This window comes from Babylonia areolata, chromosome 12 (assembly GCF_041734735.1).
Source record: "Babylonia areolata isolate BAREFJ2019XMU chromosome 12, ASM4173473v1, whole genome shotgun sequence".
NCBI classification, from domain to species: Eukaryota; Metazoa; Mollusca; class Gastropoda; order Neogastropoda; family Buccinidae; genus Babylonia; species Babylonia areolata.
Window position 1 is genome coordinate 3,700,501 of NC_134887.1, and position 22,446 is coordinate 3,722,946.

The 22,446-nt window shown below is 42.8% G+C and overlaps 2 protein-coding genes across 2 annotated transcripts; one reads left to right on the forward strand and one right to left on the reverse strand.

The window, feature by feature from the left end:
- Window positions 1-12,638, reverse strand: LOC143288326 (carbohydrate deacetylase-like). Its single transcript, XM_076596699.1, has 6 exons — window positions 12,540-12,638; window positions 11,622-11,954; window positions 9,152-9,291; window positions 7,238-7,337; window positions 2,201-2,378; window positions 1-1,125 (listed from the first exon to the last, which is right to left on the reverse strand). The coding sequence occupies exons 2-6, from the start codon at window positions 11,791-11,793 to the stop codon at window positions 810-812; spliced, it is 906 nt and encodes a 301-aa protein (XP_076452814.1). The 5' UTR covers window positions 11,794-11,954; window positions 12,540-12,638; the 3' UTR covers window positions 1-809.
- Window positions 12,639-12,685: 47 nt separating this feature from the next.
- LOC143288327 (pre-mRNA-splicing factor SPF27-like) lies at window positions 12,686-21,843 on the forward strand. The gene is made up of 3 exons (XM_076596700.1): window positions 12,686-12,905; window positions 14,178-14,417; window positions 19,258-21,843. The coding sequence occupies exons 1-3, from the start codon at window positions 12,702-12,704 to the stop codon at window positions 19,489-19,491; spliced, it is 678 nt and encodes a 225-aa protein (XP_076452815.1). The 5' UTR covers window positions 12,686-12,701; the 3' UTR covers window positions 19,492-21,843.
- The last annotated feature ends 603 nt before the right edge of the window (window positions 21,844-22,446 follow it).

The following is a 22,446-nucleotide window of genomic DNA, read 5'->3' on the forward strand; positions in this document are numbered from 1 at the left end:
TGGTGTGTTATGGTGTGGTGTGGTGTGTCATGGTGTGGTGTGGTGTGTTATGGTGTGGTGTGTTGTGGTGTGGTGTGGTGTGTCATGGTGTGGTGTGGTGTGTTATGGTGTGGTGTGTTATGCAGTGGTGTGTTGTGGTGTGTTATGCAGTGGTGTGGTGTGATGTGTTGTGGTGTGGTGTGATGTGTTGCAGTGCGGTGTGTTGTGGTGTGGTGTGGTGTGTTATGTTGTGGTGTGTTGTGTTGTGATGTGGTGCGTTATGGTGTGTTGTATTCTGTTGCAGTATGATATGGTGTGGTGTGGTGTGTCATGGTGTGGTGTGTCATGGTGTGGTGTATTACGGTTGTAGTGTAATGTGATGTGTTGTGGTGTGTTATGTTGTGGTGTGGTGTGGTGTGTTATGGTGTGGTTTGATGTGGTGTGTTATGGTGTGGTTTGATGTGGTGTGGTGTTGGTGTGTTTTGTTATGATGTGTGTTATGGTGTGGTATGTTCTGGTGTGGTGTGCTGTGGTGTGGTGCGGTGCGGTGTGTTATATTGTGGTGTGTTATGGTGTGGTGTTGGTGTGTTTTGTTATGGTGTGGTGTGGTGTGGTGTGCTATGGTGTGGTGCGGTGTGTTATGGTGTGTTGTGTTATGGTGTGGTGTTGTGTGTAGTGGTGTGATGTGGTGTGTTATGCTGTGGTGCGGTGTGTTATGTTGTGGTGCGGTGTGTTATGGTGTGGTCTGGTGTGTTGTGATGTGGTGCATGATGGTGTGGTCTGGTGTGGTGTGGTGTGGTGTGGTGTGGTGTGGTGTGGTGGGTTGCCTATCAGACCTGGCAGCATTCATGGTAGGACATCAGGGTGATGTTGTGCTCTCTGTAAAACTGCTGCATCTCCTCCCCCTCCAAAATGGACTTCTCGTACTCTCGGTCCGAAGACTTGGCGAATTCATCCGGACCGTCTCCGCAGCCGCCCGCACCCTCGCAGGCGAACCCCGGGTGTGTCATGAGCTCACAGGTGACTGGCTGTCCGGGGTCAGCTGACTCAGCCAGTGACGCGAAGGCTCGCAGGATCCCCGTCTGCAGTCGCTCGGCCGTCATGTTTCGCCCCATGGTCATCAGCCCGTAGAATCTGTCCGACGTCCTGCGAGAGACGTAACCGAGGTTTGATATGATGAGGAATCTGTGTCATGTTTTCAAACCCACAGAGTCTGTCCTATGTTCTGGAGTGTAAAAAAAAAAAAAAAAAAAAAAAACAACTGAAGTTATATGATCAGGACTCTATCACGTTTTCAAGTCTCAGAGAATCTGTATGGCTATCTTGGAGAATTTGAAAATGAAATTAGATTATCAGGAATATATCATGTTTCCAACCCACAGACTCTGTTGAAGATCTGTCTGATGTCTTGGAGATATAGGAAATGAAGTTAGACTATCAGGAATCTATCATGTTTCCAACCAACAGAATCTGTTCAATGTCTTGGAGAACAGAAACTAGAGTTAGACTATCAGGAATCTATCATGTTTTTAACCAACAGAATCTGTTCAATGTCGTGGAGAACAGGAAATGATGTTAGATGATTGGGAATCTATCATGTTTTTAACCATCAGAATCTGTTCAATGTCGTGGAGAACAGGAAATGATGTTAGATGATCGGGAATCTATCATGTTTTTAACCAACAGAATCTGTCAAGAATGGCAAAGATTCAACAAACTCTGACTCTGAAAATGGCAGTCTGACAAATCCAGCCACGGCGCCATCACATACAGGAGAAAATAATGAATAGATGAATAAATAAATGACTGGCGCAATGGCCGAATTGTTAAAGCCTTGGACTTTCAATCTGAGGGTCCCGAGTTCAAATCTCGGTAATGGCGCCTGGTGGGTAAAGGGTGGAGATTTTTCTAATCTCCCAGGTCAACATATGTGCAGACCTGCTTGTGCCTGACCCCCCCCTCCCACCACCATTCATGTGTATACATAAGCAAAAGATCAAATACACACGTTAAAGGTCCTGTAATCCGTGTCAGCGTTCAGTGGGTTATGGAAACAACAACATACCCTGCATGCACACCCACGAAAACGGAGTATGGCTGCCTGCATGGCGGGGTCAAAATGGTCACAAATGTAAAAGCCCACTCGTGTGAGTGATCATGGGAGTAGCATCCCACGAAGGAAGAAATGAAATAATGAAACAGGGAGTCAAGACACACCCACCAAATATTGTTAGCCTTCAGCACCGGTCTCGCCCACTCTGCTTCTTGCGAGGTAATGAAGAGCATCTCTCTCCATGGGTCGTGATTCCATGTCGCCAGTTCCTGGTCCAGTTCGTACTGCAGACGTGTTGCTCGGATGCCCAGTTCTTTAAGAGTTTCAGCAAATGTCTGTACAATCCCTGAAAAACAAAAAAACAAAAAAAACCACCACGTTTTAAAATCCAATGTTCATGTTAATGTTACAGAGTTTCCGCAAATGTCTGTACAATCCCTGAAAACCCCCCCAAAAAAAACCAAGTTTTAAAATCCAATGTTCATGTTAATGTTACAGAGTTTCAGCAAATGTCTGTACAATCCCTGAAAAAAACACCAAAAAACCAGGTTTTAAAATCCAATGTTCATGTTTATGTTACAGAGTTTCAGCAAATGTCTGTACAATCCCTGAAAAAAAAAAAAAAAAAAGATTTCAAATCCAGCGTACATGTTAATGTTAGTTTCAGCAAATATGTCTGAACAATCCCTGAAAAAAAAAAAAAAGATTTCAAATCCAGCATACATGTTAATGTTAGAGAGTTTCAGCAAATATGTCTGTACAATCCCTGTAAAAAAAACAAACAAGTTTTAACATCCAGTGTTGTTATTAATGTTAAATGCAGTTTCTCACTGTAACTTTGGAGATGGGTAATGTGTGCACATGCGGATGTGTGTTCATGTGTGTGTGTGAGTGTGTATGTGTGCATGCGTGTGCGTGTGTGTGCGCGTGTGTACTTGTATGTTTTTATGTGTAGTGTTGGGCCTGTGTACATTTGTTTGTGCTTTCATATCTGTGAGGCTGCAAACAGGTTGCATATCTCGTGTGTGTGTGTGTGTGCGTGTGCGTGTGTGTGTATTTACACTTTTTTGTTTATCTGTTTATTTATTTATTTATATCATCATTATTGTTATTCATATTATTATTCATTTCTCCTTTTTCTTTTTTCTTTTTTTTTGTTTGTTTGTTTGTTTTTTGGTTCAATTCTTTATATTTTAAATCATTTCATTTTCATTTCTGTTCTTACCTATGATTTTGATTTATCTATTCATTATTTTATTGACATCCATTTATTTGTTCATATATCTTACATACTTCATTTTATTTTATCTTCCCTAAAGGCCCGACTAAGGGCATCGGGCTACGCTGCTGGTCAGGCATCTGCTTAGCAGAAATGGTGTAGCGTATATGGATTTGTCTGAATGCAGTGATGCCTCCATGAGTAACTGAACTGAATCTAATTGGCATGTATATATATAAATTCAGATGCCTGCTGTCCCCAACACAGACATACTAACATCACAGGGTGGGGCTGGCTCAGCGGTAACACGTCTGACCAGGAGGCGAGAGAATCGGAGCACCTTGGTTCAAACCCCACCCTCGCCACTATGTTCTCCCACTCTGCAAGGCCTTGAGTGGTGGTCTGGGCGCTAGTCATTCACATAGTTGATAAATTGAGATCCCACGAGCAGCATGCACTTAGCGCGTGTGAAAGAACCCAAGGCGATAAAAGGGTACTTGCAGGCAGGGAAAATATAATGAAAAGAGCGGCGCTCTTGCTGCAGCCACGCACTCTCCCTGTGGAGAGCGGTCTGAATTTCACACAGAGAAATCTGTTGTGACAAAAGAAAAATACAGTACAATGCGAAACATGTACAATACAATTATCATAATCACATCAATTCCATAAAAATGTGCTTTACAGAGGTACCTTCAAAGCAAGCATAAAAAAATTAGAGCATTTCACAGGTGGAAACAGCCTTGTATTAACTCACTCCGGACAATGGAACGCTATAGCTTTCCTGACGTAAGGTAGGGTTCCGGACAATGGAACGCTATAGCGGTTTCGACAATTAAAAATTTGTCCACGTTGTCCTCATGGGGTAGCATAACAATCGCAGCTACACCGGGCACTGCTAACGTGTCAAGGGTCGAATGGAAAGTTTCTTCATGAGATTTCGTAACAACACACTCCACAGCAAGCCATCGAGTTCAGGACCCCACACGACAAGCTAATCTGCATATGTACCAAAAATGGTGACGCAGACGATACAAGTGGAAATTTTTGGAGCAAACTAGATCACAACAGCAGCTTTTTACTGCTGCTGAAGTAATTGAAATGCTTCAAACTGAAGGTTTCGACATTGACGAGGATGATGAAGACGTTGAATAAAGTATCTGCAGTGAAGAAAGCTACCAGCATGAATGTACTGACAGCTTCTGAGAGCAGTGAAGAGGGAGGGGGCATTCACAAGATATGAGTAATGGGGTCAGTGGGTCAAGTACAGTGAGTTTCATTCACTTACTTTACGTTTTGTATTTTTTGTGATTTTTTTTCCTAACCCTAACAAATGGGTCGTCTGTAGGGAAAAGCAAGGGAGAGAACTATTCGTCCGGAGTGAGTTGAGACAGGTTCCAAAGCTTCAGCTACAGGATGTCAAAACATGTGGACTGATCCATATACGCGATACCACACCTGCTTAAAAAGAAAAAGAAAAAAAAAGATGCCATTGTTGCTACAACCATTTCAATCTTACCAGCCAAGGAGGAAAGTGGCAGAATGGTTATGACACTCATCTGCCAGTACAGAGAGTGCGTGAGGGTCTGTGTTCGAATCCCACTCTTGCCCTTTCTCCCAAGTTTGACTGGAAAATCAAACTGAGTGTATGGCCATTTGGATGAAATGATAAACCTAAGTCCCGTGTGCAGCATGCACTTGGTGCACTGAAAAAGAACCCATGGCAACGAGAGTGTTGTCCTCTTGGCAAAATTATGTAAAAAGAAATCCACTCTGATAGGTACACAAATACATATGCATGCGCTCAAGGCCTGACTAAACATGCTGGCTTATGCTGCTGGTCAGGCATCTGCCTAGCAGATGTTGTGTAGCGTATATGTATTTGTCTGAATGCAGTGACTCCTCCTTCAGATACTGAAACTTTTACCTGCTCTTTGCAGGTTAATTCACAAACAAATAAACACTAAACAAGGAAATCCCACTTTGTGTTCTTCTGCCGTTATCTCTTGGGTCGTATCTCATCACTGACACATAGTGTCACAGAAATAATGATATGACTGACTGATCCTTTGATAAACCTCATCATTGACACACAGTGTCACAGAAATATATGACTGACTGATTCTTTGATAAACTGAACTGATGGACTCTAAGAATAAACGATCCCCATACAACGAGTGTAAACCATAAAGGAAAAAGACTCGACATGCACCATGGATCAAATCGAATCAAATCAAATCATGCTGTCTACTGCCAGCCGACTGCAAAGTGCCATTTCGAGTTGATGACCTGTCAGTTCTCAAAACCAGTCAAAAGGGAAACTAAAATAATGAAGGGTGCTTGTGCGTGTGTGTGTGTGTGTGTGTGTGTGTGTGTGTGTGTGTGTGTCTGTGGTGTGTGCATGCCTGCATGTGTGTGTGTGTGTGTGTGTGTGTGTGTGTGTGTGTGTGTGTGTGTGTCTTTCTGTCTGTGGTGTGTGTGTGTCTGTGGTGTGTGTGTGTGTGTGTGTATGTGCGTGCTTGCATGTGTGCATGTGTGTGTGCGTGCGTGTGAGTGTGTGTGAGTGTGTGTGTGTATGTGCGTGCTTGCATGTGTGCGTGTGTGTGTGTGTGTGTGTGTGTGTGTATGTATGTGTGTGTCTGTCTGTCTGTCTGTCTGTGGTGGGTGTGTGTGTGTGCGTGTGTGTGTGTGTGACCCTCACCAACACTGAACAGGCAGACAAAACATATTAACCATTCTGCCACCTTCCTCCCTACTTCACTGAGACTGAGACTGACTCAACGAGCAGGTCGTCTGCAAATGACTTCACTTGATGCTGATGATAAAGTTTAGATTTCTCTTGATGCCCTAAGTGCTGATGATGAAGTTTTAAACTTCCACGTCAGCAAACACACTGACACAGTAGTTATGTGTCCGTCAGTGTAAAGTAAGTTTCTGATTTCAGTTTCAAGCTGGTGGCATAGTGTGCAGAGTGATCCACATGATAAACTACACCGCATCTGCTGTCAAAAAAAAAAAAGAAAAAAAAAAAAAAAGGAGCAGCTGCCTGAACTTCACATAAACAGAACACGCTGATCGGGCCTTGAGAGCTTACACTAGTTTTGTGTAAAACATTAACATAGAATGGAAAAATATAGAAGTAAAGACAATAATGTAATGTATTGTATTGTATTGTGTTGTATTATATTGTATTACTCTTTTTGTCCCAGCTGCAGAACAAGTGGAAGCAGCAGCATCCATGCCACAACAGAGCAGACCCGTACTACCTGCTGACTCATCGAGAGCAGGTAGCCATTTTCAGGCTCAGGACAGGCCACAACCGCCTGAAACACCACCTATACATGAAACTCCGTATCGGCGACACAGAGCAGTGTCCCTGCAGAACAGGCAGCCAGACACCAGAACATCTGCTGCAGTCCTGCCCGTTCCACCAAGCGCTCCGAGAGAAAACCTGGCCCGACCCAATCCCAGCGGCCCGGAAGCTCTACGGAGGACTGGAGGACCTGCAACGTACTGCCGCCTTTGTCGAGGAGACGGGGAATCCATCTGATAAATGACGAACGAAACAACAACTCTTTTTGTCACAACAGATTTCTCTGTGTGAAATTCGGGCTGCTCTCCCCAGGGAGAGTTGCATTGCTACACTGATAGCGCCACCCATTTTTTGCTGTGTCTTATTTTTTCTGCCTGCAATTTTATTTGTTTCCCATCGAAGTGGATTTTTCAACAGAATTTTGCCAGGGACAACCCTTTTGTTGCCGTGGGTTCTTTAATGTGCACTAAGAGCACGCTGCACACAGGACCTAGTTTATCGTCTTAACTGAATGACAAGTATCCAGACCACCACTCAAGCTCTAGTGGAAGGGGAGAAAATACTGACATCTGTGGGATTCGAACCAGTGCTCTCAGATTCTCTCAATTCCTAGGCAGACGCGATACCACTACACCAACACTCCATGATAAAAAAAAAAGAAAAAAAAAGAACCAACCTGGAAGTAAATGGCCATGTTTATGTCCATCCACATACACTGGTTTACGGCCCACCAGCTCCTCATAGCGAGCCACCTGACGTTTCAGCTCCGTTTTTACCTGTGAATGAATTTATGATATGGATACTTATACAGCACCTATCATCAGTCGCAGACTATAAGCTCTTAGCGCTTTACAAACACGGGGTCATTTGCACAACAGGCTGCCTGCCTGGGCAGAGCCGACTGACGGCTGTCACTGGGCGCTCATCATTCGTTTCCTGTGTCATTCAATCAGGTTTCAGTCACGCAAACATACACACTCACATTTTACTTGTATGACCATCATGTAGGCAGCCATACTCTGTTTTCGGGAGTGTGCATGCTGGGCATGTTCTTGTTTCCATAACCCACTGAACACTGACATATATTACAGGATCTTAAACGTGCGTATTTGATCTTCAGCGTGCGCCGTATACACACGGAGGCCGGCGGTACAGGCATTAGCAGGTCTGTACATCTGTTGACCTGGGTGATCAGAAAAATCTCCACCCTTTACCCACCAGGCGCCATTACCGAGATTCGAACCCAGGACCCTCAGATTGAAAGTCCAACACTTTAACCACTCGGCTATTGCGTCTGTGTGCACAAATGAAAGAGAGACACAGACTACCTTTCCTGACCCCTTTTCTGCTGACACTGTGGGACTGACACTCACAGCCAGAGACTTGCAGACAAAAGCACCTGTACACAAACACACATACTTACCCCAGTGAAATTACCCCCGTGCATATCACCCATAAACGTGAACAGTTAAAACGATATTCACATATGTCATTTACAAAATCTGCAGTACCATAATGTCTTATATGATAATCAACATGTGTTTGAAATAGTTCAGAGTTTAATTTGGAGCCCAGTTGGCTCTTTGTTGCAATTCTACTGGTTGACTAGTTAGTTTATTTTATTTCATTTACATTCTACTTGTTTTTTTTTATGCTAACTGAGGAAAGAGGAACAGGGAAAGTAGATTTAAGGCATGGGTGGGGTGGGGGAGATGACGGATTTTCGTCTAAAATCACGAATGTGGATAGACGTTAAGCAAAAGAACGAACGAACACATACTTCTGTACAACTGCCAGACTTAAGTACACACACGCACACACACACACAGACACACACACACACACACACCCATATATATATATATATATACATAGCCAAAACGAAAAAAAAAACATAAAAAGAAGATGAGTGCAATAAGAAAAGAGAGGGGGTGGCTGTATCCTTCCCTTGTTATCCACAACATCAGAAACAACAATTGTGGGACTGAAGTGAAGAACAGTTATCAACAACACTTGGAATTACAATGAGGGAGATGGGGAGGCAGGGAAGGGGGGGGGGGGGCAGGGGGGGGGGGGGGGGGCAGTGCCTCAAATAGAGAAAGAGAACAGGGGGTGGGGGGAGGGGGTGAAATTAAATGAAATTTATTTCACCAGGGCAATGAGATAAGCCAATGTTTATATTATATTTATATATATGCTTCCCACCCCCACTCAGTCCTAGGATATCTTTAAAAGAGAGAGAGAAGGTGTGTGTGTGGGGGGGGGTGGGGGGGGGCAGGGGTTGCGGGGGGTAAAATCAATTTTTATTTCACCAGAGTATTGAGAAAAGCAAATGTATATATATATATATGCTTTTGTCATACTCAGCCCTGAGATATTTTCGAAAGAGCGAGAGAGAGACAGAGACAGAGAGATAAAGACAGACTGACAGAGAATGAGACAGTGAGAGACAGCAGAGAGAGAGAGAGTGAACGGGAGACTGAGACAGAGAGATAAAGAGAAAGGGAGAGGGAAAGAGATAGAGAGAGAGAGAGAGAGTGTGTGTGTGTGCGCGTGTGTATGTGTGTGTGTGTGTGTAAAAAAAAGTCACCTCGCTGACGTCTATCTTTCCCTCTCCGGCAGCCGTCCTCAGATCGTCAACATCAAGAAATCGTCCGTCCCTCGTTGTCAGTGTAGTGTAGTTAGAGTCACTGTTCACCGGTACTCCTTCGGCGATGTTGAAGTGCAGGCCTGCAAATTTATTATCAAAATAAAGAAAGAAAGAAAGAAATAAAATAAAAACACAATGAAAAACAGAAAAGAAAAAAAAAAAGAATGATTTTTACAAATACCATATAATGATTTGTATTTGTATTTGTATTTCTTTTTATCACATCAGATTTCTCTGTGTGAAATTCGGGCTGCTCTCCCCAGGGGCAGCGCGTCGCTACACTACAGCGCCACCCATTTTTTTGTATTTTTTCCTGCGTGTAGTTTTATTTGTTTTTCCTATCAGAGTGGATATTTCTACAGAATTTTGCCAGGAACAACCCTTTTGTTGCCATGGGTTCTTTTACGTGCGCTAAATGCATGCTGCACACGGGACCTCGGTTTATCGTCTCATCTGAATGACTAGCGTCCAGACCACCACTCAAGGTCTAGTGGAGGGGGAGAAAATATCGGCGGCTGAACCGTGATTCGAACCAGTGCACTCAGATTCTCTCGCTTCCAAGGCGGACGCGTTACCTCTAGGCCATCACTCCACTAACAATGATAATAAGACAACATCCACATTTCTTCCCCTGTTTTCTTTCCATTCAGTTTCGTTCTGAAGACAAAAAAAAAAAAAAAAAAAAAAAAGTCAAGTTACTGATATTATTGTAATATATACGCCACACTTCATCCCTTCTAGAATGACTTAAAGAAGTCCAGTCAAAGAGTGGAGGGGAGGGAAAGAAATGTGAATATTGCCAGTACTGCCACTAATGATCATAATTAGTGGACTCGGTTTCTGTTTCAAGGTGTCAAAGTGCATCAAAGTGATGTGCTGGAGTAAAACATTAACACAGAATTCAAACAAAATGATCAGACAAAATAAACAACAAAAAAAGCAAATATATATATATATATATATATGCATTAAATGATAATAAGTGGATCAGTGGCTAAGTGGTAACATACCCTGTTAAGAAGCAAGTGCCCACAGGTTCAAATCTCAAATATGGAATAGGATTTTTACTCTCCTCCCCATTAGACTTGAGTGGTGGTCTGGATGCTAGTCATTCAGCTGAGACAAAAAAACCCAAACAAACTGAGGTTCAGAATGATATAATTTATTCACTTACATCTTCACTGGGTTTGCTGGACAACCATGATGTTTACACATACATGCTTATATATCATATGTGAAAACAATTTGGGTGAAGGTGTGCAGGTGTATGCTTGTATGCATGTGTGTGTGTGTGTGTGTGTGTGTGTGTGTACGTGTGTGTGTGTGCGTGTATGTGTGTTCTTGCTGCATAAATATACTTGTGTATATATGCTCTCTGTGTAAGTTCTAGTCAACGAAGGCTTGAATAAATGAAATCTTTTGGAACAGATAACACACACACACACACACACACACACATACACACACACACAATGTTCCACACACACACACACACATATATAAAGACATGGGTAGAAAGGCATTTGACCTTTGCCACTGGCACAAACAGACTCTTTCCACAGTTGACATGACACACAATTAGGGCGCATCCACAGAAGCTGACAAAATCTTTCACACTTTTCCACTCAGTTATCAATGAACATGTGGAAAAATTTGCCCAGTCACATACACCATCACCACAGTAACACTTCACATTTTCAAAAACTCAGACAGGCACTGGATGGATTAAAAGTTCCAAATATTTTCATCAATCACAAGCTAGCCATAACATTCACAAGTGTACATGGAACACCAGTAAAAAAAAAAAAAAGAAAAAGAAAAAAAAAGCAGAAGAAGAATATATATATATATATATATATATATATAAGAACAAACAAATCATTCTACCAATTCAGGCGAAAGATCACCAGAAGAAACAGAAAATCTGACTCATGATATGATCACGATGATGTGATATGATGATTGACATGATACTGATATGTGATATATATATACAATATATGATATCAATCATATATTACATGACATGATAGGACATAGGACAGATGACATATGATAGGATATATATATATGTGTGTGTGTGTGTGTGGACATGACATATGACATGACAACATATATGATATATGACATGACATATGATATATGGCATGAAATGGTGTCACATGATATGGCATGGTATGATGAAATACGGTATATATCATATGACATGATGTATGATATGATATGATAATTGATATGACATAATAATGACATGAAATAAATTTTAAAAAATGATAGAACAGAATATGACACATAGAATAGGATATCACATGACATGACATGCAATACAGTACAATAAGATGCAACGTGACATGGCATGATGTGATACGATGCAATACGATATGATGACATGATACATATACGTTAGAACCTGTGGGAAGTCCAGTCTCCAGAGCCCGCAGAGCAGCGTCTTGGCACGCCACGCCATTGACCATGATGGAGGAGTTGGTCACTCCCTTGTTCTTGAAGCATTCGATGATGCCACTGTTTCTCTCCACGTTGTAGCCCATGTCGTCCGCTGTGATAATCAGACGCTTCGCCATTTTCAACAACAATGGCAGTCAGGGTCTTTCTGATCTCCTCTTGTCAGTTTGAATGTTCAAACTCACGCCACTCACTGACCAGGAAACTAGGCCGCACGTTATCTCAGCCCACTTCACTCTTTCAGTCTCTCTGCAGTTCGAGGGGGGAACAAAGGGCAGGACTGAAAGGTCAGAAATGTCAAGGTTGAGTACAACCATGGAGGTCAATAAAATACAATGGCTTGATTCATCTGGCAATAAATGAGATGTATAGTGTTCTAAAACAGCATGTTTTTCTGGATTTTTTTTTAACTGTCAGATAATGAAATGCAATACAACAAAAAATCTGTCATTATAAATTCTCAAATTTACCAATATTTAAAAAAAAAAAAAAAATACAACACACACACACGCGCGCGCGCGCGGGCGGGCACACACACACACACACACACACTGAAAACACTGAAAAATGACAGAGGAGACATAGCCATATGCTTTTTTATGGGTTTTATTTATATTCCCAATATATGTCTCCTCGGTCATTTAGCGGTTTTGCTTATGTGACAACTTCCTCAGTATCAGTATCAGTAACTCAAGGAGGCGTCAAATCCATATACGCTACACCACATCTGCCAAGCAGATGCCTGACCAGTAGCGTAACCCAACGCGCTTTGTCAGGCCTTGAGAAAAAAAAAAAAACCTTCCTCAAAGACCGTATACAGAGTCATCGAGGATCAGGATAGGTAAGTTGATGAGGCCAGTTTTACCATCGTCACAGCGGACTTGGTTTCCTTTCAATCGTTGTACCCAGCTTGCAACGTGGATTTGGTGTCTTTTCTGTTGATGAACGACAATCAAAACAGTAGGACTAGCCTCCCTTCTTTTGTTCTTTTGCGAAAGAAACATATTGGAGTCAGTTTGTTTCAAAAATGGCAGGCGAAGTGGTAGTTGATGCGTTGCCGTACTATGATCAGGGATATGACGAGCCTGGAGTTCGTGATGCTGCAATAGCGTTGGTGGAGGAAGAAACGAGAAGATACCGACCAACCAAAAATTATTTGGATTTTATCCCAACTCCGAATTATCACGCTTTTGAGACTGAAATACTGAAGAATGAGATGGAGCGCGTTCAGGTAACATTTCTTGACTTCTCTTTGATAGGCATGGTTAACTCTATAGACGTAGTTAAATAGTTCGTGTAGTTTTGCTGTGACAGGCAGATATGGACATATTTGAAAAATTCAACACAATTTAACACAGAGACAAAGACATACAAATTATATATCACTAAAAGTAGAATGTGTGGGTGTATGTGTGAATGTGTGTCTTCATGCTTTATATTTATTTGCTTATTTGTCATCATTGTTGTCTTATTTATTTAATTATTTATTTATTATTATTATTATTTTATCATTATTTTCATTACTACTATCTTTTTTTTCATTTTTTTTTCATCATAATTATTATTTTTTTATTTATGTATGTACGCTTATATATATATATATATATATTTTTTTTTTCTCAAGGCCTGACTAAGCGCGTTGGGTTACGCTGCTGGTCAGGCATCTGCTTGGCAGATGTGGTGTAGCGTATATGGATTTGTCCGAACGCAGTGATGCCTCCTTGAGCTACTGATACTGATACTGATAAAAGTAGAACTGTAGAAAGTTTACTATCTCTTCTTTTAACATTTTAAAACAGTTTTCTCATTAAATGCTGTTAAATTTTTTTTTTTTTAAATTTTGAATTATGTCACTAAATACTGAAAAAACCCCAAAAATTGAAAAATAAGCATATTGTACTCACCAGGCATGTCAGATCCATCAGCTAATCCACAAAGAAGCATAAGAAAGATTATTTTCTCACACAGTAAGGTTCCCTGGTTATCATAAATCAGTTTAAATGTCAAATGTTGCACAACAAACTTTAAAAAAATAATAAAAGATCACAACACTGGAAAAACAGAAAACGCAAAACCATACCACAAAGCATGGAACAGCACAGAGGGGCACTTTACACTGTTTGCACATGATTGTGGTGGCTTTTTGTGTGTGCGTTTTTCACTTTTTGACGTGACGCTCCTTGTCCTTTGTGTTTGGTGTAACACACCTTGCACCCTCTCTGTGTTTTCCTGGTCTGCTGCTCCTTGGTGGGTGGAATGTTAGCAGGCCAGTGACTGCCTGGCCTCAGTCTCCCCAGATCTCCTCCTCATGCGTGTAAAGTGTTTTGAATTTCTGTAACAGACAATGCTGGCACAAGAAAAAAAGAGAGAGAAAAAAAAGAAGAAGAGCTTTTGCATGTATTGTTAAAAAAAAAGAAAAAAAAAGGCAAAAAACCAAATGCAAAATAAACATCAATAATATTACAAAGCATATCATGCATCTTTTGTACACCCTGTTTGACAGGCCCGGCTACCCATGGACATGCTGAGCATGAAGCGCTACGAGCTGCCCCAGCCCCCAGCAGGCAAGATGACAGACATCGCCGCCTGGCAGGAGTGTGTGGACAACTCACAGGCCCAGCTGGAGCACCAGGCGCTGAGGATCCTCAACTTGGAGCTGATGGCCGACTATGGCATCCCCGCCTGGAAGACCTACAATGAGACGCTGGTGTCCATGATCGACTCTGCCCAGAAGCAGCTGCAGGTGAGGAGGCACTGCTGGTTTCTGTGATTGACTCTGCTCAGAAGCAGAGCACTTGGGGGAGTAGACGCTGGTTTCTGTGGTTGACTCTGCTCAGAAGCAGAGCAGTTGGGGGAGTAGACGCTGGTTTCTGTGGTTGACTCTGCTCAGAAGCAGAGCAGTTGGGGGAGTAGATGCTGGTTTCTGTGGTTGACTCTGCTCAGAAGCAGAGCAGTTGGGGGAGTAGATGCTGGTTTCTGTGATTGACTCTGCTCAGAAGCAGAGCAGTTGGGAGAGTAAATGCTGGTTTAATTACACATACTTAACCGTGACCCAACTAGTGCAGACTCCGGCAGGGGTCTGACATTCCTGTCCTGTGCAAACTACTATCCGCCTATGCGGAGAAAAAGAGAGCAACTACGGCCGATAACCTCCCGAAAGTGGGTAACCTCCCCTTTGTCCCGCTAGCTAGCGCCCTCTTTTTCCGGCAGCCATCTCGACACCTGTTCCTGTGCTCCGCATACGGCTAAGTTTTTTTCGTATTTCTTTCTGTCTGTCGGCTCGGGGGAGTAAATGCTGGTTTCTGTGATTGACTCTGCTCAGAAGCAGAGCAGTTGAGGGAGTAGATGCTGGTTTCTGTGATTGACTCTGCTCAGAAGCAGAGCAGTTGAGGGAGTAAATGCTGGTTTCTGTGATTGACTCTGCTCAGAAGCAGAGCAGTTGGGGGAGTAGATGCTGGTTTCTGTGGTTGACTCTGCTCAGAAGCAGAGCAGTTGGGGGAGTAAATGCTGGTTTCTGTGATTGACTCTGCTCAGAAGCAGAGCAGTAGGGGGAGTAGATGCTGGTTTCTGTGATTGACTCTGCTCAGAAGCAGAGCACTTGGGGGAGTTGACGCTGGTTTCTGTGATTGACTCTGCTCAGAAGCAGAGCACTTGGGGAGTAGACGCTGGTTTCTGTGGTTGACTCTGCTCAGAAGCAGAACGGGTGGGGGAGCAGACGCTGGTTTCTGTGGTTGACTCTGCTCAGAAGCAGCTGCAGGTGAGGCACTGCTGGTTTCTGTGATTCATCAATTCCGTTCAGAAGCAAAGTGGGAGTGTTGGCCTGTTGGTAAAGCGTCCGCCTAGGAAGCGAGAGAATCTGAGGGCACTGGTTTGAATCCCACAGTCGTCAGTATCTTCTTCCCCCCCTCCACTAGACCTTGAGTGGTGGTCTGGATGCTAGTCATCTGGATGAGTCAATAAACTGAGGTCCCGTGTGCAGCATGCACTGAGCGCACATAAGAGAACCCATGGCAGCAAAAGGGTTTTTCTCTGGCAAAATTTTGTAGAAGAATCCAATTTAATAGGAAAACAAATCAAATAACAGGCAGGGGAAAAAAAGGAGTGGCGCTCTTTGTGTAGCAACACGCTCTCCCTACAGATGTGGCACTCTGGTTTCTATGATTGGCTCAGCTCAGAAACGGCTACAGATGTGGCACTCTGGTTTCTATGATTGGCTCAGCTCAGAAACGGCTACAGATGTGGCACTCTGGTTTCTATGATTGGCTCGGCTCAGAAACGGCTACAGATGTGGCACTCTGGTTTCTATGATTGGCTCGGCTCAGAAACGGCTACAGATGTGGCACTCTGGTTTCTATGATTGGCTCAGCTCAGAAACGGCTACAGATGTGGCACTCTGGTTTCTATGATTGGCTCGGCTCAGAAACGGCTGCAGATGTGGCACTCTGGTTTCTATGATTGGCTCGGCTCAGAAACGGCTACAGATGTGGCACTCTGGTTTCTATGATTGGCTCGGCTCAGAGACGGCCATAGGTGAGGCATGCAGGTTTCTATGACTGGCTCTGATCAGAAGCAGCTGCAGGTGTGGCATGCTGGTTTCTATGATTCACTCTGCTTTTTTAAGTTTTTATCAGCTACAGGTGAGGTGTGGTGTTGAGGATTGAAAATGGTTGTGACAGTTGATGTTTTCTTTTCTTAGGGACTTTTCTGCTTCGTTTTTTATTTTATTTTGTTTCATTTTTTTCTCTAGTCTGTTGTTTATTTCATGGGTTTGAAAATGGTGATAAATTCATATGTTGTGAATGTGATTTGGTGAGACAGGTTTTGTGTATGTATCACTGCGTGAATTTAGATATTTATATTGTGTTGATTTTTTTGATTCCACTTTGGAGCCTGAATTGTGAGTTGTGTGGTTTGTTTTTGATAAATCTGTCATTCAGTGGGAATGTGTGAGTCCAAAGGACAAAAGAACAGTGGTAATGGAATACTGTGTAGAAGAGTTAGTGGCAGAAGCCATTGACTGAGTTAGCAATAAATTTGCCACCAAAACCGTACATAATTGATTGATAGTAGTTAGTACTTCTTTTTACTCTTAGTACAATAGTAGGGTTATTTCATATTCAGCTCAGCTCACTTACTAATTTCAAACCCAGCAGCTCCATTTTCTTACATCAGGATACAGCAGTATTATGGCCACATACATTACATGTGCATATCAACATATACACTTGTGCATGCACACTCACACATGCACACACACACACATATATGCACACATGCATGCGCGCGCACACACACACTCACAGATATGTGTATGAACTTAAGCCGCACATGACATGGATGGGGCTGATGACCAGATCTTCAGGTAAATGGTTGTTGATTGCATAATTATCTGCATAATTTTCATACTGGATTTGTTTGAGAGACAGGGCATTGATTGCTTTAGGGAAAAAGCTATTGGCAAAGTGATTAGTTTTTGTCGTTATACTTCTGTACATAGGCACCAAGGCTCTCGAAAATCCCAAAAGCTGGATGTGATTCGTCCTGGCTGATTGATTTTCATTTTTGTTTTTTCGAGTAGCTGCTTATAAATTATAATATACTTCATTTTCGGGGCATGAATGACTCAGGAAATGAATGATGAGTGCCCAATGGCAGCCGTCAGTCGGCTTTACCCAGGAAGGCAGACTGTTGTGTAAATGACTCCGTGTTTGTAATTTGTAAAGCGCTTAGAGCTTGGTCTCCGCCCAAGGATAGGCTCTGTATAAGTATCCATATCAGTGATTGTGTTTCCATTACTTAACTTGTACTCCTGACAGAGATACTATCAATCTTTAAATACATTTGATCTTCTTGTGTGTACATTTTAACTGAATTAAATAGGTCTGCACATTATGCTGGCATGGTACTTTGGGAAATTTTAGAGACATTTTGCTACTGTGGAGATTTGCTTAAATTTCCGCAAAGCAGATGTCTGATGAAGGTGCTTTCCTAAAAATAAAACAGGTATTGGACGAACACAAGTTACAGTTACACTGCAGGTATGTCTTTCAGCTGTACTGCTTTGATTTATGTTCTATGTTTCCTTTGTGTTAAGTGGACTGTAGTATAAATAATATGAACATTTACGATACAGGGCAGTCAGCATAAACCAGTGTTTCAGCAATAAAGTTTAGTAATGACTGTGTTGTATTTTCTCTGTTCATCATGAAACAGCATGTTTCAGCAATAAAGTTATGACAGCCGGTATGTTGTGTTTTCTGCGTTCATCATGATGCAGCAAACATGTACATAATCACTTTACATACCATCACACACACACACACGCACACACACACACACACACACACACACACATGTAAAAACCATTTCACAAACCATTGACTGATGGACAAAGTACAAATTCAGTTACAAATTTTTGGGGTGTGGGATGGCCAGATGACATGCTGGGGGGTGGGTGGGGGAATAAGGGGTTGTCTTTCCTGACCCATTGATTTTGTGGTGAAGCGGTCAAATGACCCATGGGGTCCTGAACCAAACTAAGCTCTTGATTTCTGAATGTATTTTTTTGAATGAATGAATGATGAACAATATATGGATACTTACTTAAATAACTTACATAGCGCTTCGGTCAGAGACCAAGCTCAAAGTGCTTTACAAACATGGTGGTGTTTGCACAACAGGCTGCCCACCTGGGTAGAGCTGACTGACAGCTGCTGTTGGGCACTTATTAGGCAGCCATACTCCATTATTGGGGGTTTCCACTGGAGTGACTACATCACAAATGTCGAGGTCCTGGAGCAGGCAAAGACTATCAGCATCGAGGCAGTGCTGCTAAAGACCCAGCTACGTTGGGCAGGGCACGTGTCCAGGATGGAGGACCACCGCCTGCCCAAGATCGCGCTGTATGGCGAACTGTCCACTGGCCACCGTGACAGAGGAGCACCCAAGAAGAGATACAAAGACTCCTTGAAGAAAGCTCTCGGTGCCTGTCACATTGACCATCGCCAGTGGTCCGCAGTAGCCGCTGATCGAGAGACCTGGCGACGCACCATCCACCAAGCTGTCTCCTCCTTCGAAAACAACCGCAGGGCCAGCCTTGAGGACAAACGCAGAAGGAGGAAGAACCACGACGCTGCAGCCGCGAACCCAGACCAGACTTTCCCTTGCAACCGCTGCGGCCGACTCTGCTTTTCCCGCATTGGCCTTGTCAGCCATGAGCGTGCCTGCATTAGACGTGGACAACGCCCTTCCTAGATCTTCGTTAGCGAAGCCAGGCCATGATGATGATGATGATGCTAAGTATATTGGTTTCCATAACCCACCAAACACTGACATGGATCACAGGATCTTTAACATGTGTATTTGATCTTCTGCGTGCATATACGCACGAAGAGGGTTCAGGCACTGGCACGTCCGCCACATAAATTGACCTGGGAGATTTGAAAAAAATCTCCACCTGTTACCCACCAGGCGCCTGTGCACCGTTAACCGAGATTCGAACGTGGAACCCTCAGATTAAAAGCCCCCAAGGCTTTCACCACCCTACTGTTGCAGCCTGTCATTTTCTGTGTGTGTTGGTCTAGGAGCTGCGGAAGAAGATCCAGGAGATCAACTGGCAGCGCAAGAACGAGCAGACGCAGGCAGGCAGCAAGCTGCGCGAGCTGGAGACGTCGTGGGTGGGGCTGGTCAGCAAGAACTACGAGATAGAGCGCGCCTGTGTGGAGCTGGAGAAGGAGGTGGCCGACATGGAGGAGAGGAATGCCCAGATGGACCAGCTCAACAACCAGAGAGAGAGCAGCATGGAGATCGACAGCTAGGAGGGCAGGGGAGAGGAGAGAGACTGAGGAGGGACTGAGCACCGTTAGTAGATGAGTCTTGAGGAGAGACTGAGCACCGTTAGTGGATAAGTCTTAAGGAGTGACTGAGCACCATTAGTGGATAAGTCTTGAGGAGTGACTGAGCACGGTTTGTGGATAAGTCTTGAGGAGTGACAGCACGGTTTGTGGATTGAGGAGTGACTGAGCACCATTAGTGGATAAGTCTGAGGAGTGACTGAGCACCGTTGGTGGATAAGTCTGAGGAGTGACTGAGCACCTTTTTTTTTTTATATATTATAATTATTATTTATTTATTTATTTTTGTAAGCTTATCTATTATTTATTTACCTTTTTTTTTTTTTTTTTTTTTTTTTTTAGTGGATAAGTCTGAGGAGTGACTGAGCACCGTTAGTGGATAAGTCTGAGGAGTGACTGAGCACCGTTAGTGGATAAGTCTGAGGAGTGACTGAGCACCGTTAGTGGATTGAGGAGTGACTGAGCACCGTTAGTGGATAAGTCTGAGGAGTGACTGAGCACCGTTAGTGGATAAGTCTGAGGAGTGACTGAGCACCGTTAGTGGATAAGTCTGAGGAGTGACTGAGCACCATTAGTGGATAAATCAGGAGTGACTGAGCACCGTTAGTGGATAAGTCTGAGGAGTGACTGAGCACCATTAGTGGATAAGTCTTGAGGAGTGACTGAGCACAGTTTGTGGATTGAGGAGTGACTGAGCACCTGTAGTGGATAAGTCTTGAGGAGTGACTGAGCACGGTTTGTGGATTGAGGAGTGACTGAGCACCGTTAGTGGATAAGTCTTGAGGAGTGACTGAGCACAGTTTGTGGATTGAGGAGTGACTGAGCACCATTAGTGGATAAGTCTTGAGGAGTGACTGAGCACCGTTAGTGGATAAGTCTGAGGAGTGTGACTGAGCACCATAAGTTGGAAAACACTGAGGACATAGTTTGAACAGAGGAAAAATAATTGCTGGGGGAATACCTGAGTTAGTGAGTACCATTATTCCATGGAGAAAGACTGAAGAATAGTGTAGGAAAAGCTGACATTGAATGACTGTCACAAATGTCATATTGGTCTGCACAGCAAACCTTCTGCAATAACAGATAACATCTTGAAGTCTTCAAAATTGAAATCTTTGTGTATGTGTGTGTGTGTTTAGGTGGGTGGGTGGATGTATGTGCGCTTTGTGAATTGAGGAAAGTTCTTGCCTGTTTGTGAGTGGCACTTTACCAAGATCACTTACACTTGCAGTCAAAAAGTTCTAGATTATTGAATATTTTGTTATTTTGATTTAATTAGGCATGCTTTAAAAAAAAAATACTTTAGGGATGGAAATGGAGATGGTTTAACTCAAAACCAAGAAAATGTTTCAACAAGCATTGTTCCAGAGTTTACAGGCATTAGATTGATGGAGTGAATAGCGTTTCAAGAACTGTGAACACAATAGCTGAAAGGGCAAGATGGACTGGGAATTCTACATGACTAAACGTTCACTGGTGTCAGAAGACTGAAAGGCCAAGCTTGCTGAAGAGTCCTGATTTTACCTGGATTTGTAATATTCCAGCATATATCTGCTAATGGACTGAGGGGCAGGAGAGAGAGGGAGTGTTGAATTTATTTATATATGAGCGCGTGAAGCACTGCCATATATACCAGGAAAAGATGGCCAAGCGGTCCACCTGGGAAACCGGAGAATCTGAGGGCACAGCGTCGAATCCCACCCTCTTCAGAATTTTCTCCCCCTCCTCTAGACCTTGAGTGGTGGTGTGGTCATTCAGATGAGACGAAAAACCAAGGTTCCATGTGTAGCTTGCACTTAAAACACGTAAAAGAACACACACACACACACACACACACACACACACACACACGTGTACATTCCACCAACATACATACTCTTAAAGGCATGCATGCATGTGCAGAAGAATTTGAGAACACATACAGACCTATACTATACAGTGAAACACACACAGTCTCTCTCTCTCCTCCCTTTGAAGTGAGAGGATTGATGGGCTCAGATGAGAAACATGGGCTTGCCTGTTTTTTTTATGTTTTTTTAATTTATTTTTTTATTGCAGCTGACTGAAAATTTATACATTATTGAGAAAGAGAGCACTATCCGTAGAGCAATTTATAAACAGGGTTCTAAATATGTATGTCCTGACAGATGGTTTTGTCACGTTTGTGCAAAAAATGTGATTGTGTGTTTTGAATGTTGTGGATGAAAAAAAAAGTATGGAGCTGATTCAGTGAATGAAATATATTTTATTACTGATTCGTTCTGAGAAGTAAATGTCTTTAAGACAATTTGGGGGGTTTTGACTTTTGTTGTCATTAAGTGTATGTGTGTTGAATGATATTTCGTATGTTTTTACTGATATTATGATTATGGTATTATTATTATTTCTCTGGTCATATGACAAGAAAAAGCAGGGAAATGTGAATCTGAAAAATCATTTGATGAGCAAACTTTGATTTGAGGCTGAAATCTTGAAGATATTCAAATTTTGTTCAGACATCACTGTTTTGCATGCATGCACACACATGTGAGTGCACACACACACACAAACACACACACACTCACACACACACACACACATTCACTCCACACTTAGCACGCACACACACATATATGTTCATACAAAACATACTCATTGCTGTACACACACATGTGAACTGACAATGAGTTAGCTGGCCTGCTTCACTTTGAATGTTGAAACTGATATATTGACACTTACCATTTATTCCACCTTCTATTTCAATTTTTCAAGGAGGTGTCAGTGTGTTCTGACAAACCCATATTGATACGCTGCACCACATCTGCTTGGCAGATGCCTGACCAGGGTTTGGAACTTGAACCTGTGCTCTTCATTCTCCAAACTCAGCCGCTAGCCTGTCTTATCGCATCACACTCTGTTTCTAGCCAGTCCTTTGCTGAT

Bases quoted from the DNA above. Each gene is read 5' to 3' on its own strand.
- LOC143288326 (XM_076596699.1), bottom strand. From the start codon at position 11,793: ATGGCGAAGCGTCTGATTATCACAGCGGACGACATGGGCTACAACGTG. The intron at 9,292-11,621 runs GTTCTAACGTAT...ATAAATTTGCAG, and splicing joins GGAGACTGGACTTCCCACAG to GCCTGCACTTCAACATCGCC. The intron at 2,379-7,237 runs GTTGGTTCTTTT...TTTGTTTTTCAG, and splicing joins ACATGGCCATTTACTTCCAG to GGATTGTACAGACATTTGCT.
- LOC143288327 (XM_076596700.1), top strand. From the start codon at position 12,702: ATGGCAGGCGAAGTGGTAGTTGATGCGTTGCCGTACTATGATCAGGGA. The intron at 12,906-14,177 runs GTAACATTTCTT...CCTGTTTGACAG, and splicing joins ATGAGATGGAGCGCGTTCAG to GCCCGGCTACCCATGGACAT. The intron at 14,418-19,257 runs GTGAGGAGGCAC...GTGTTGGTCTAG, and splicing joins CTGCCCAGAAGCAGCTGCAG to GAGCTGCGGAAGAAGATCCA.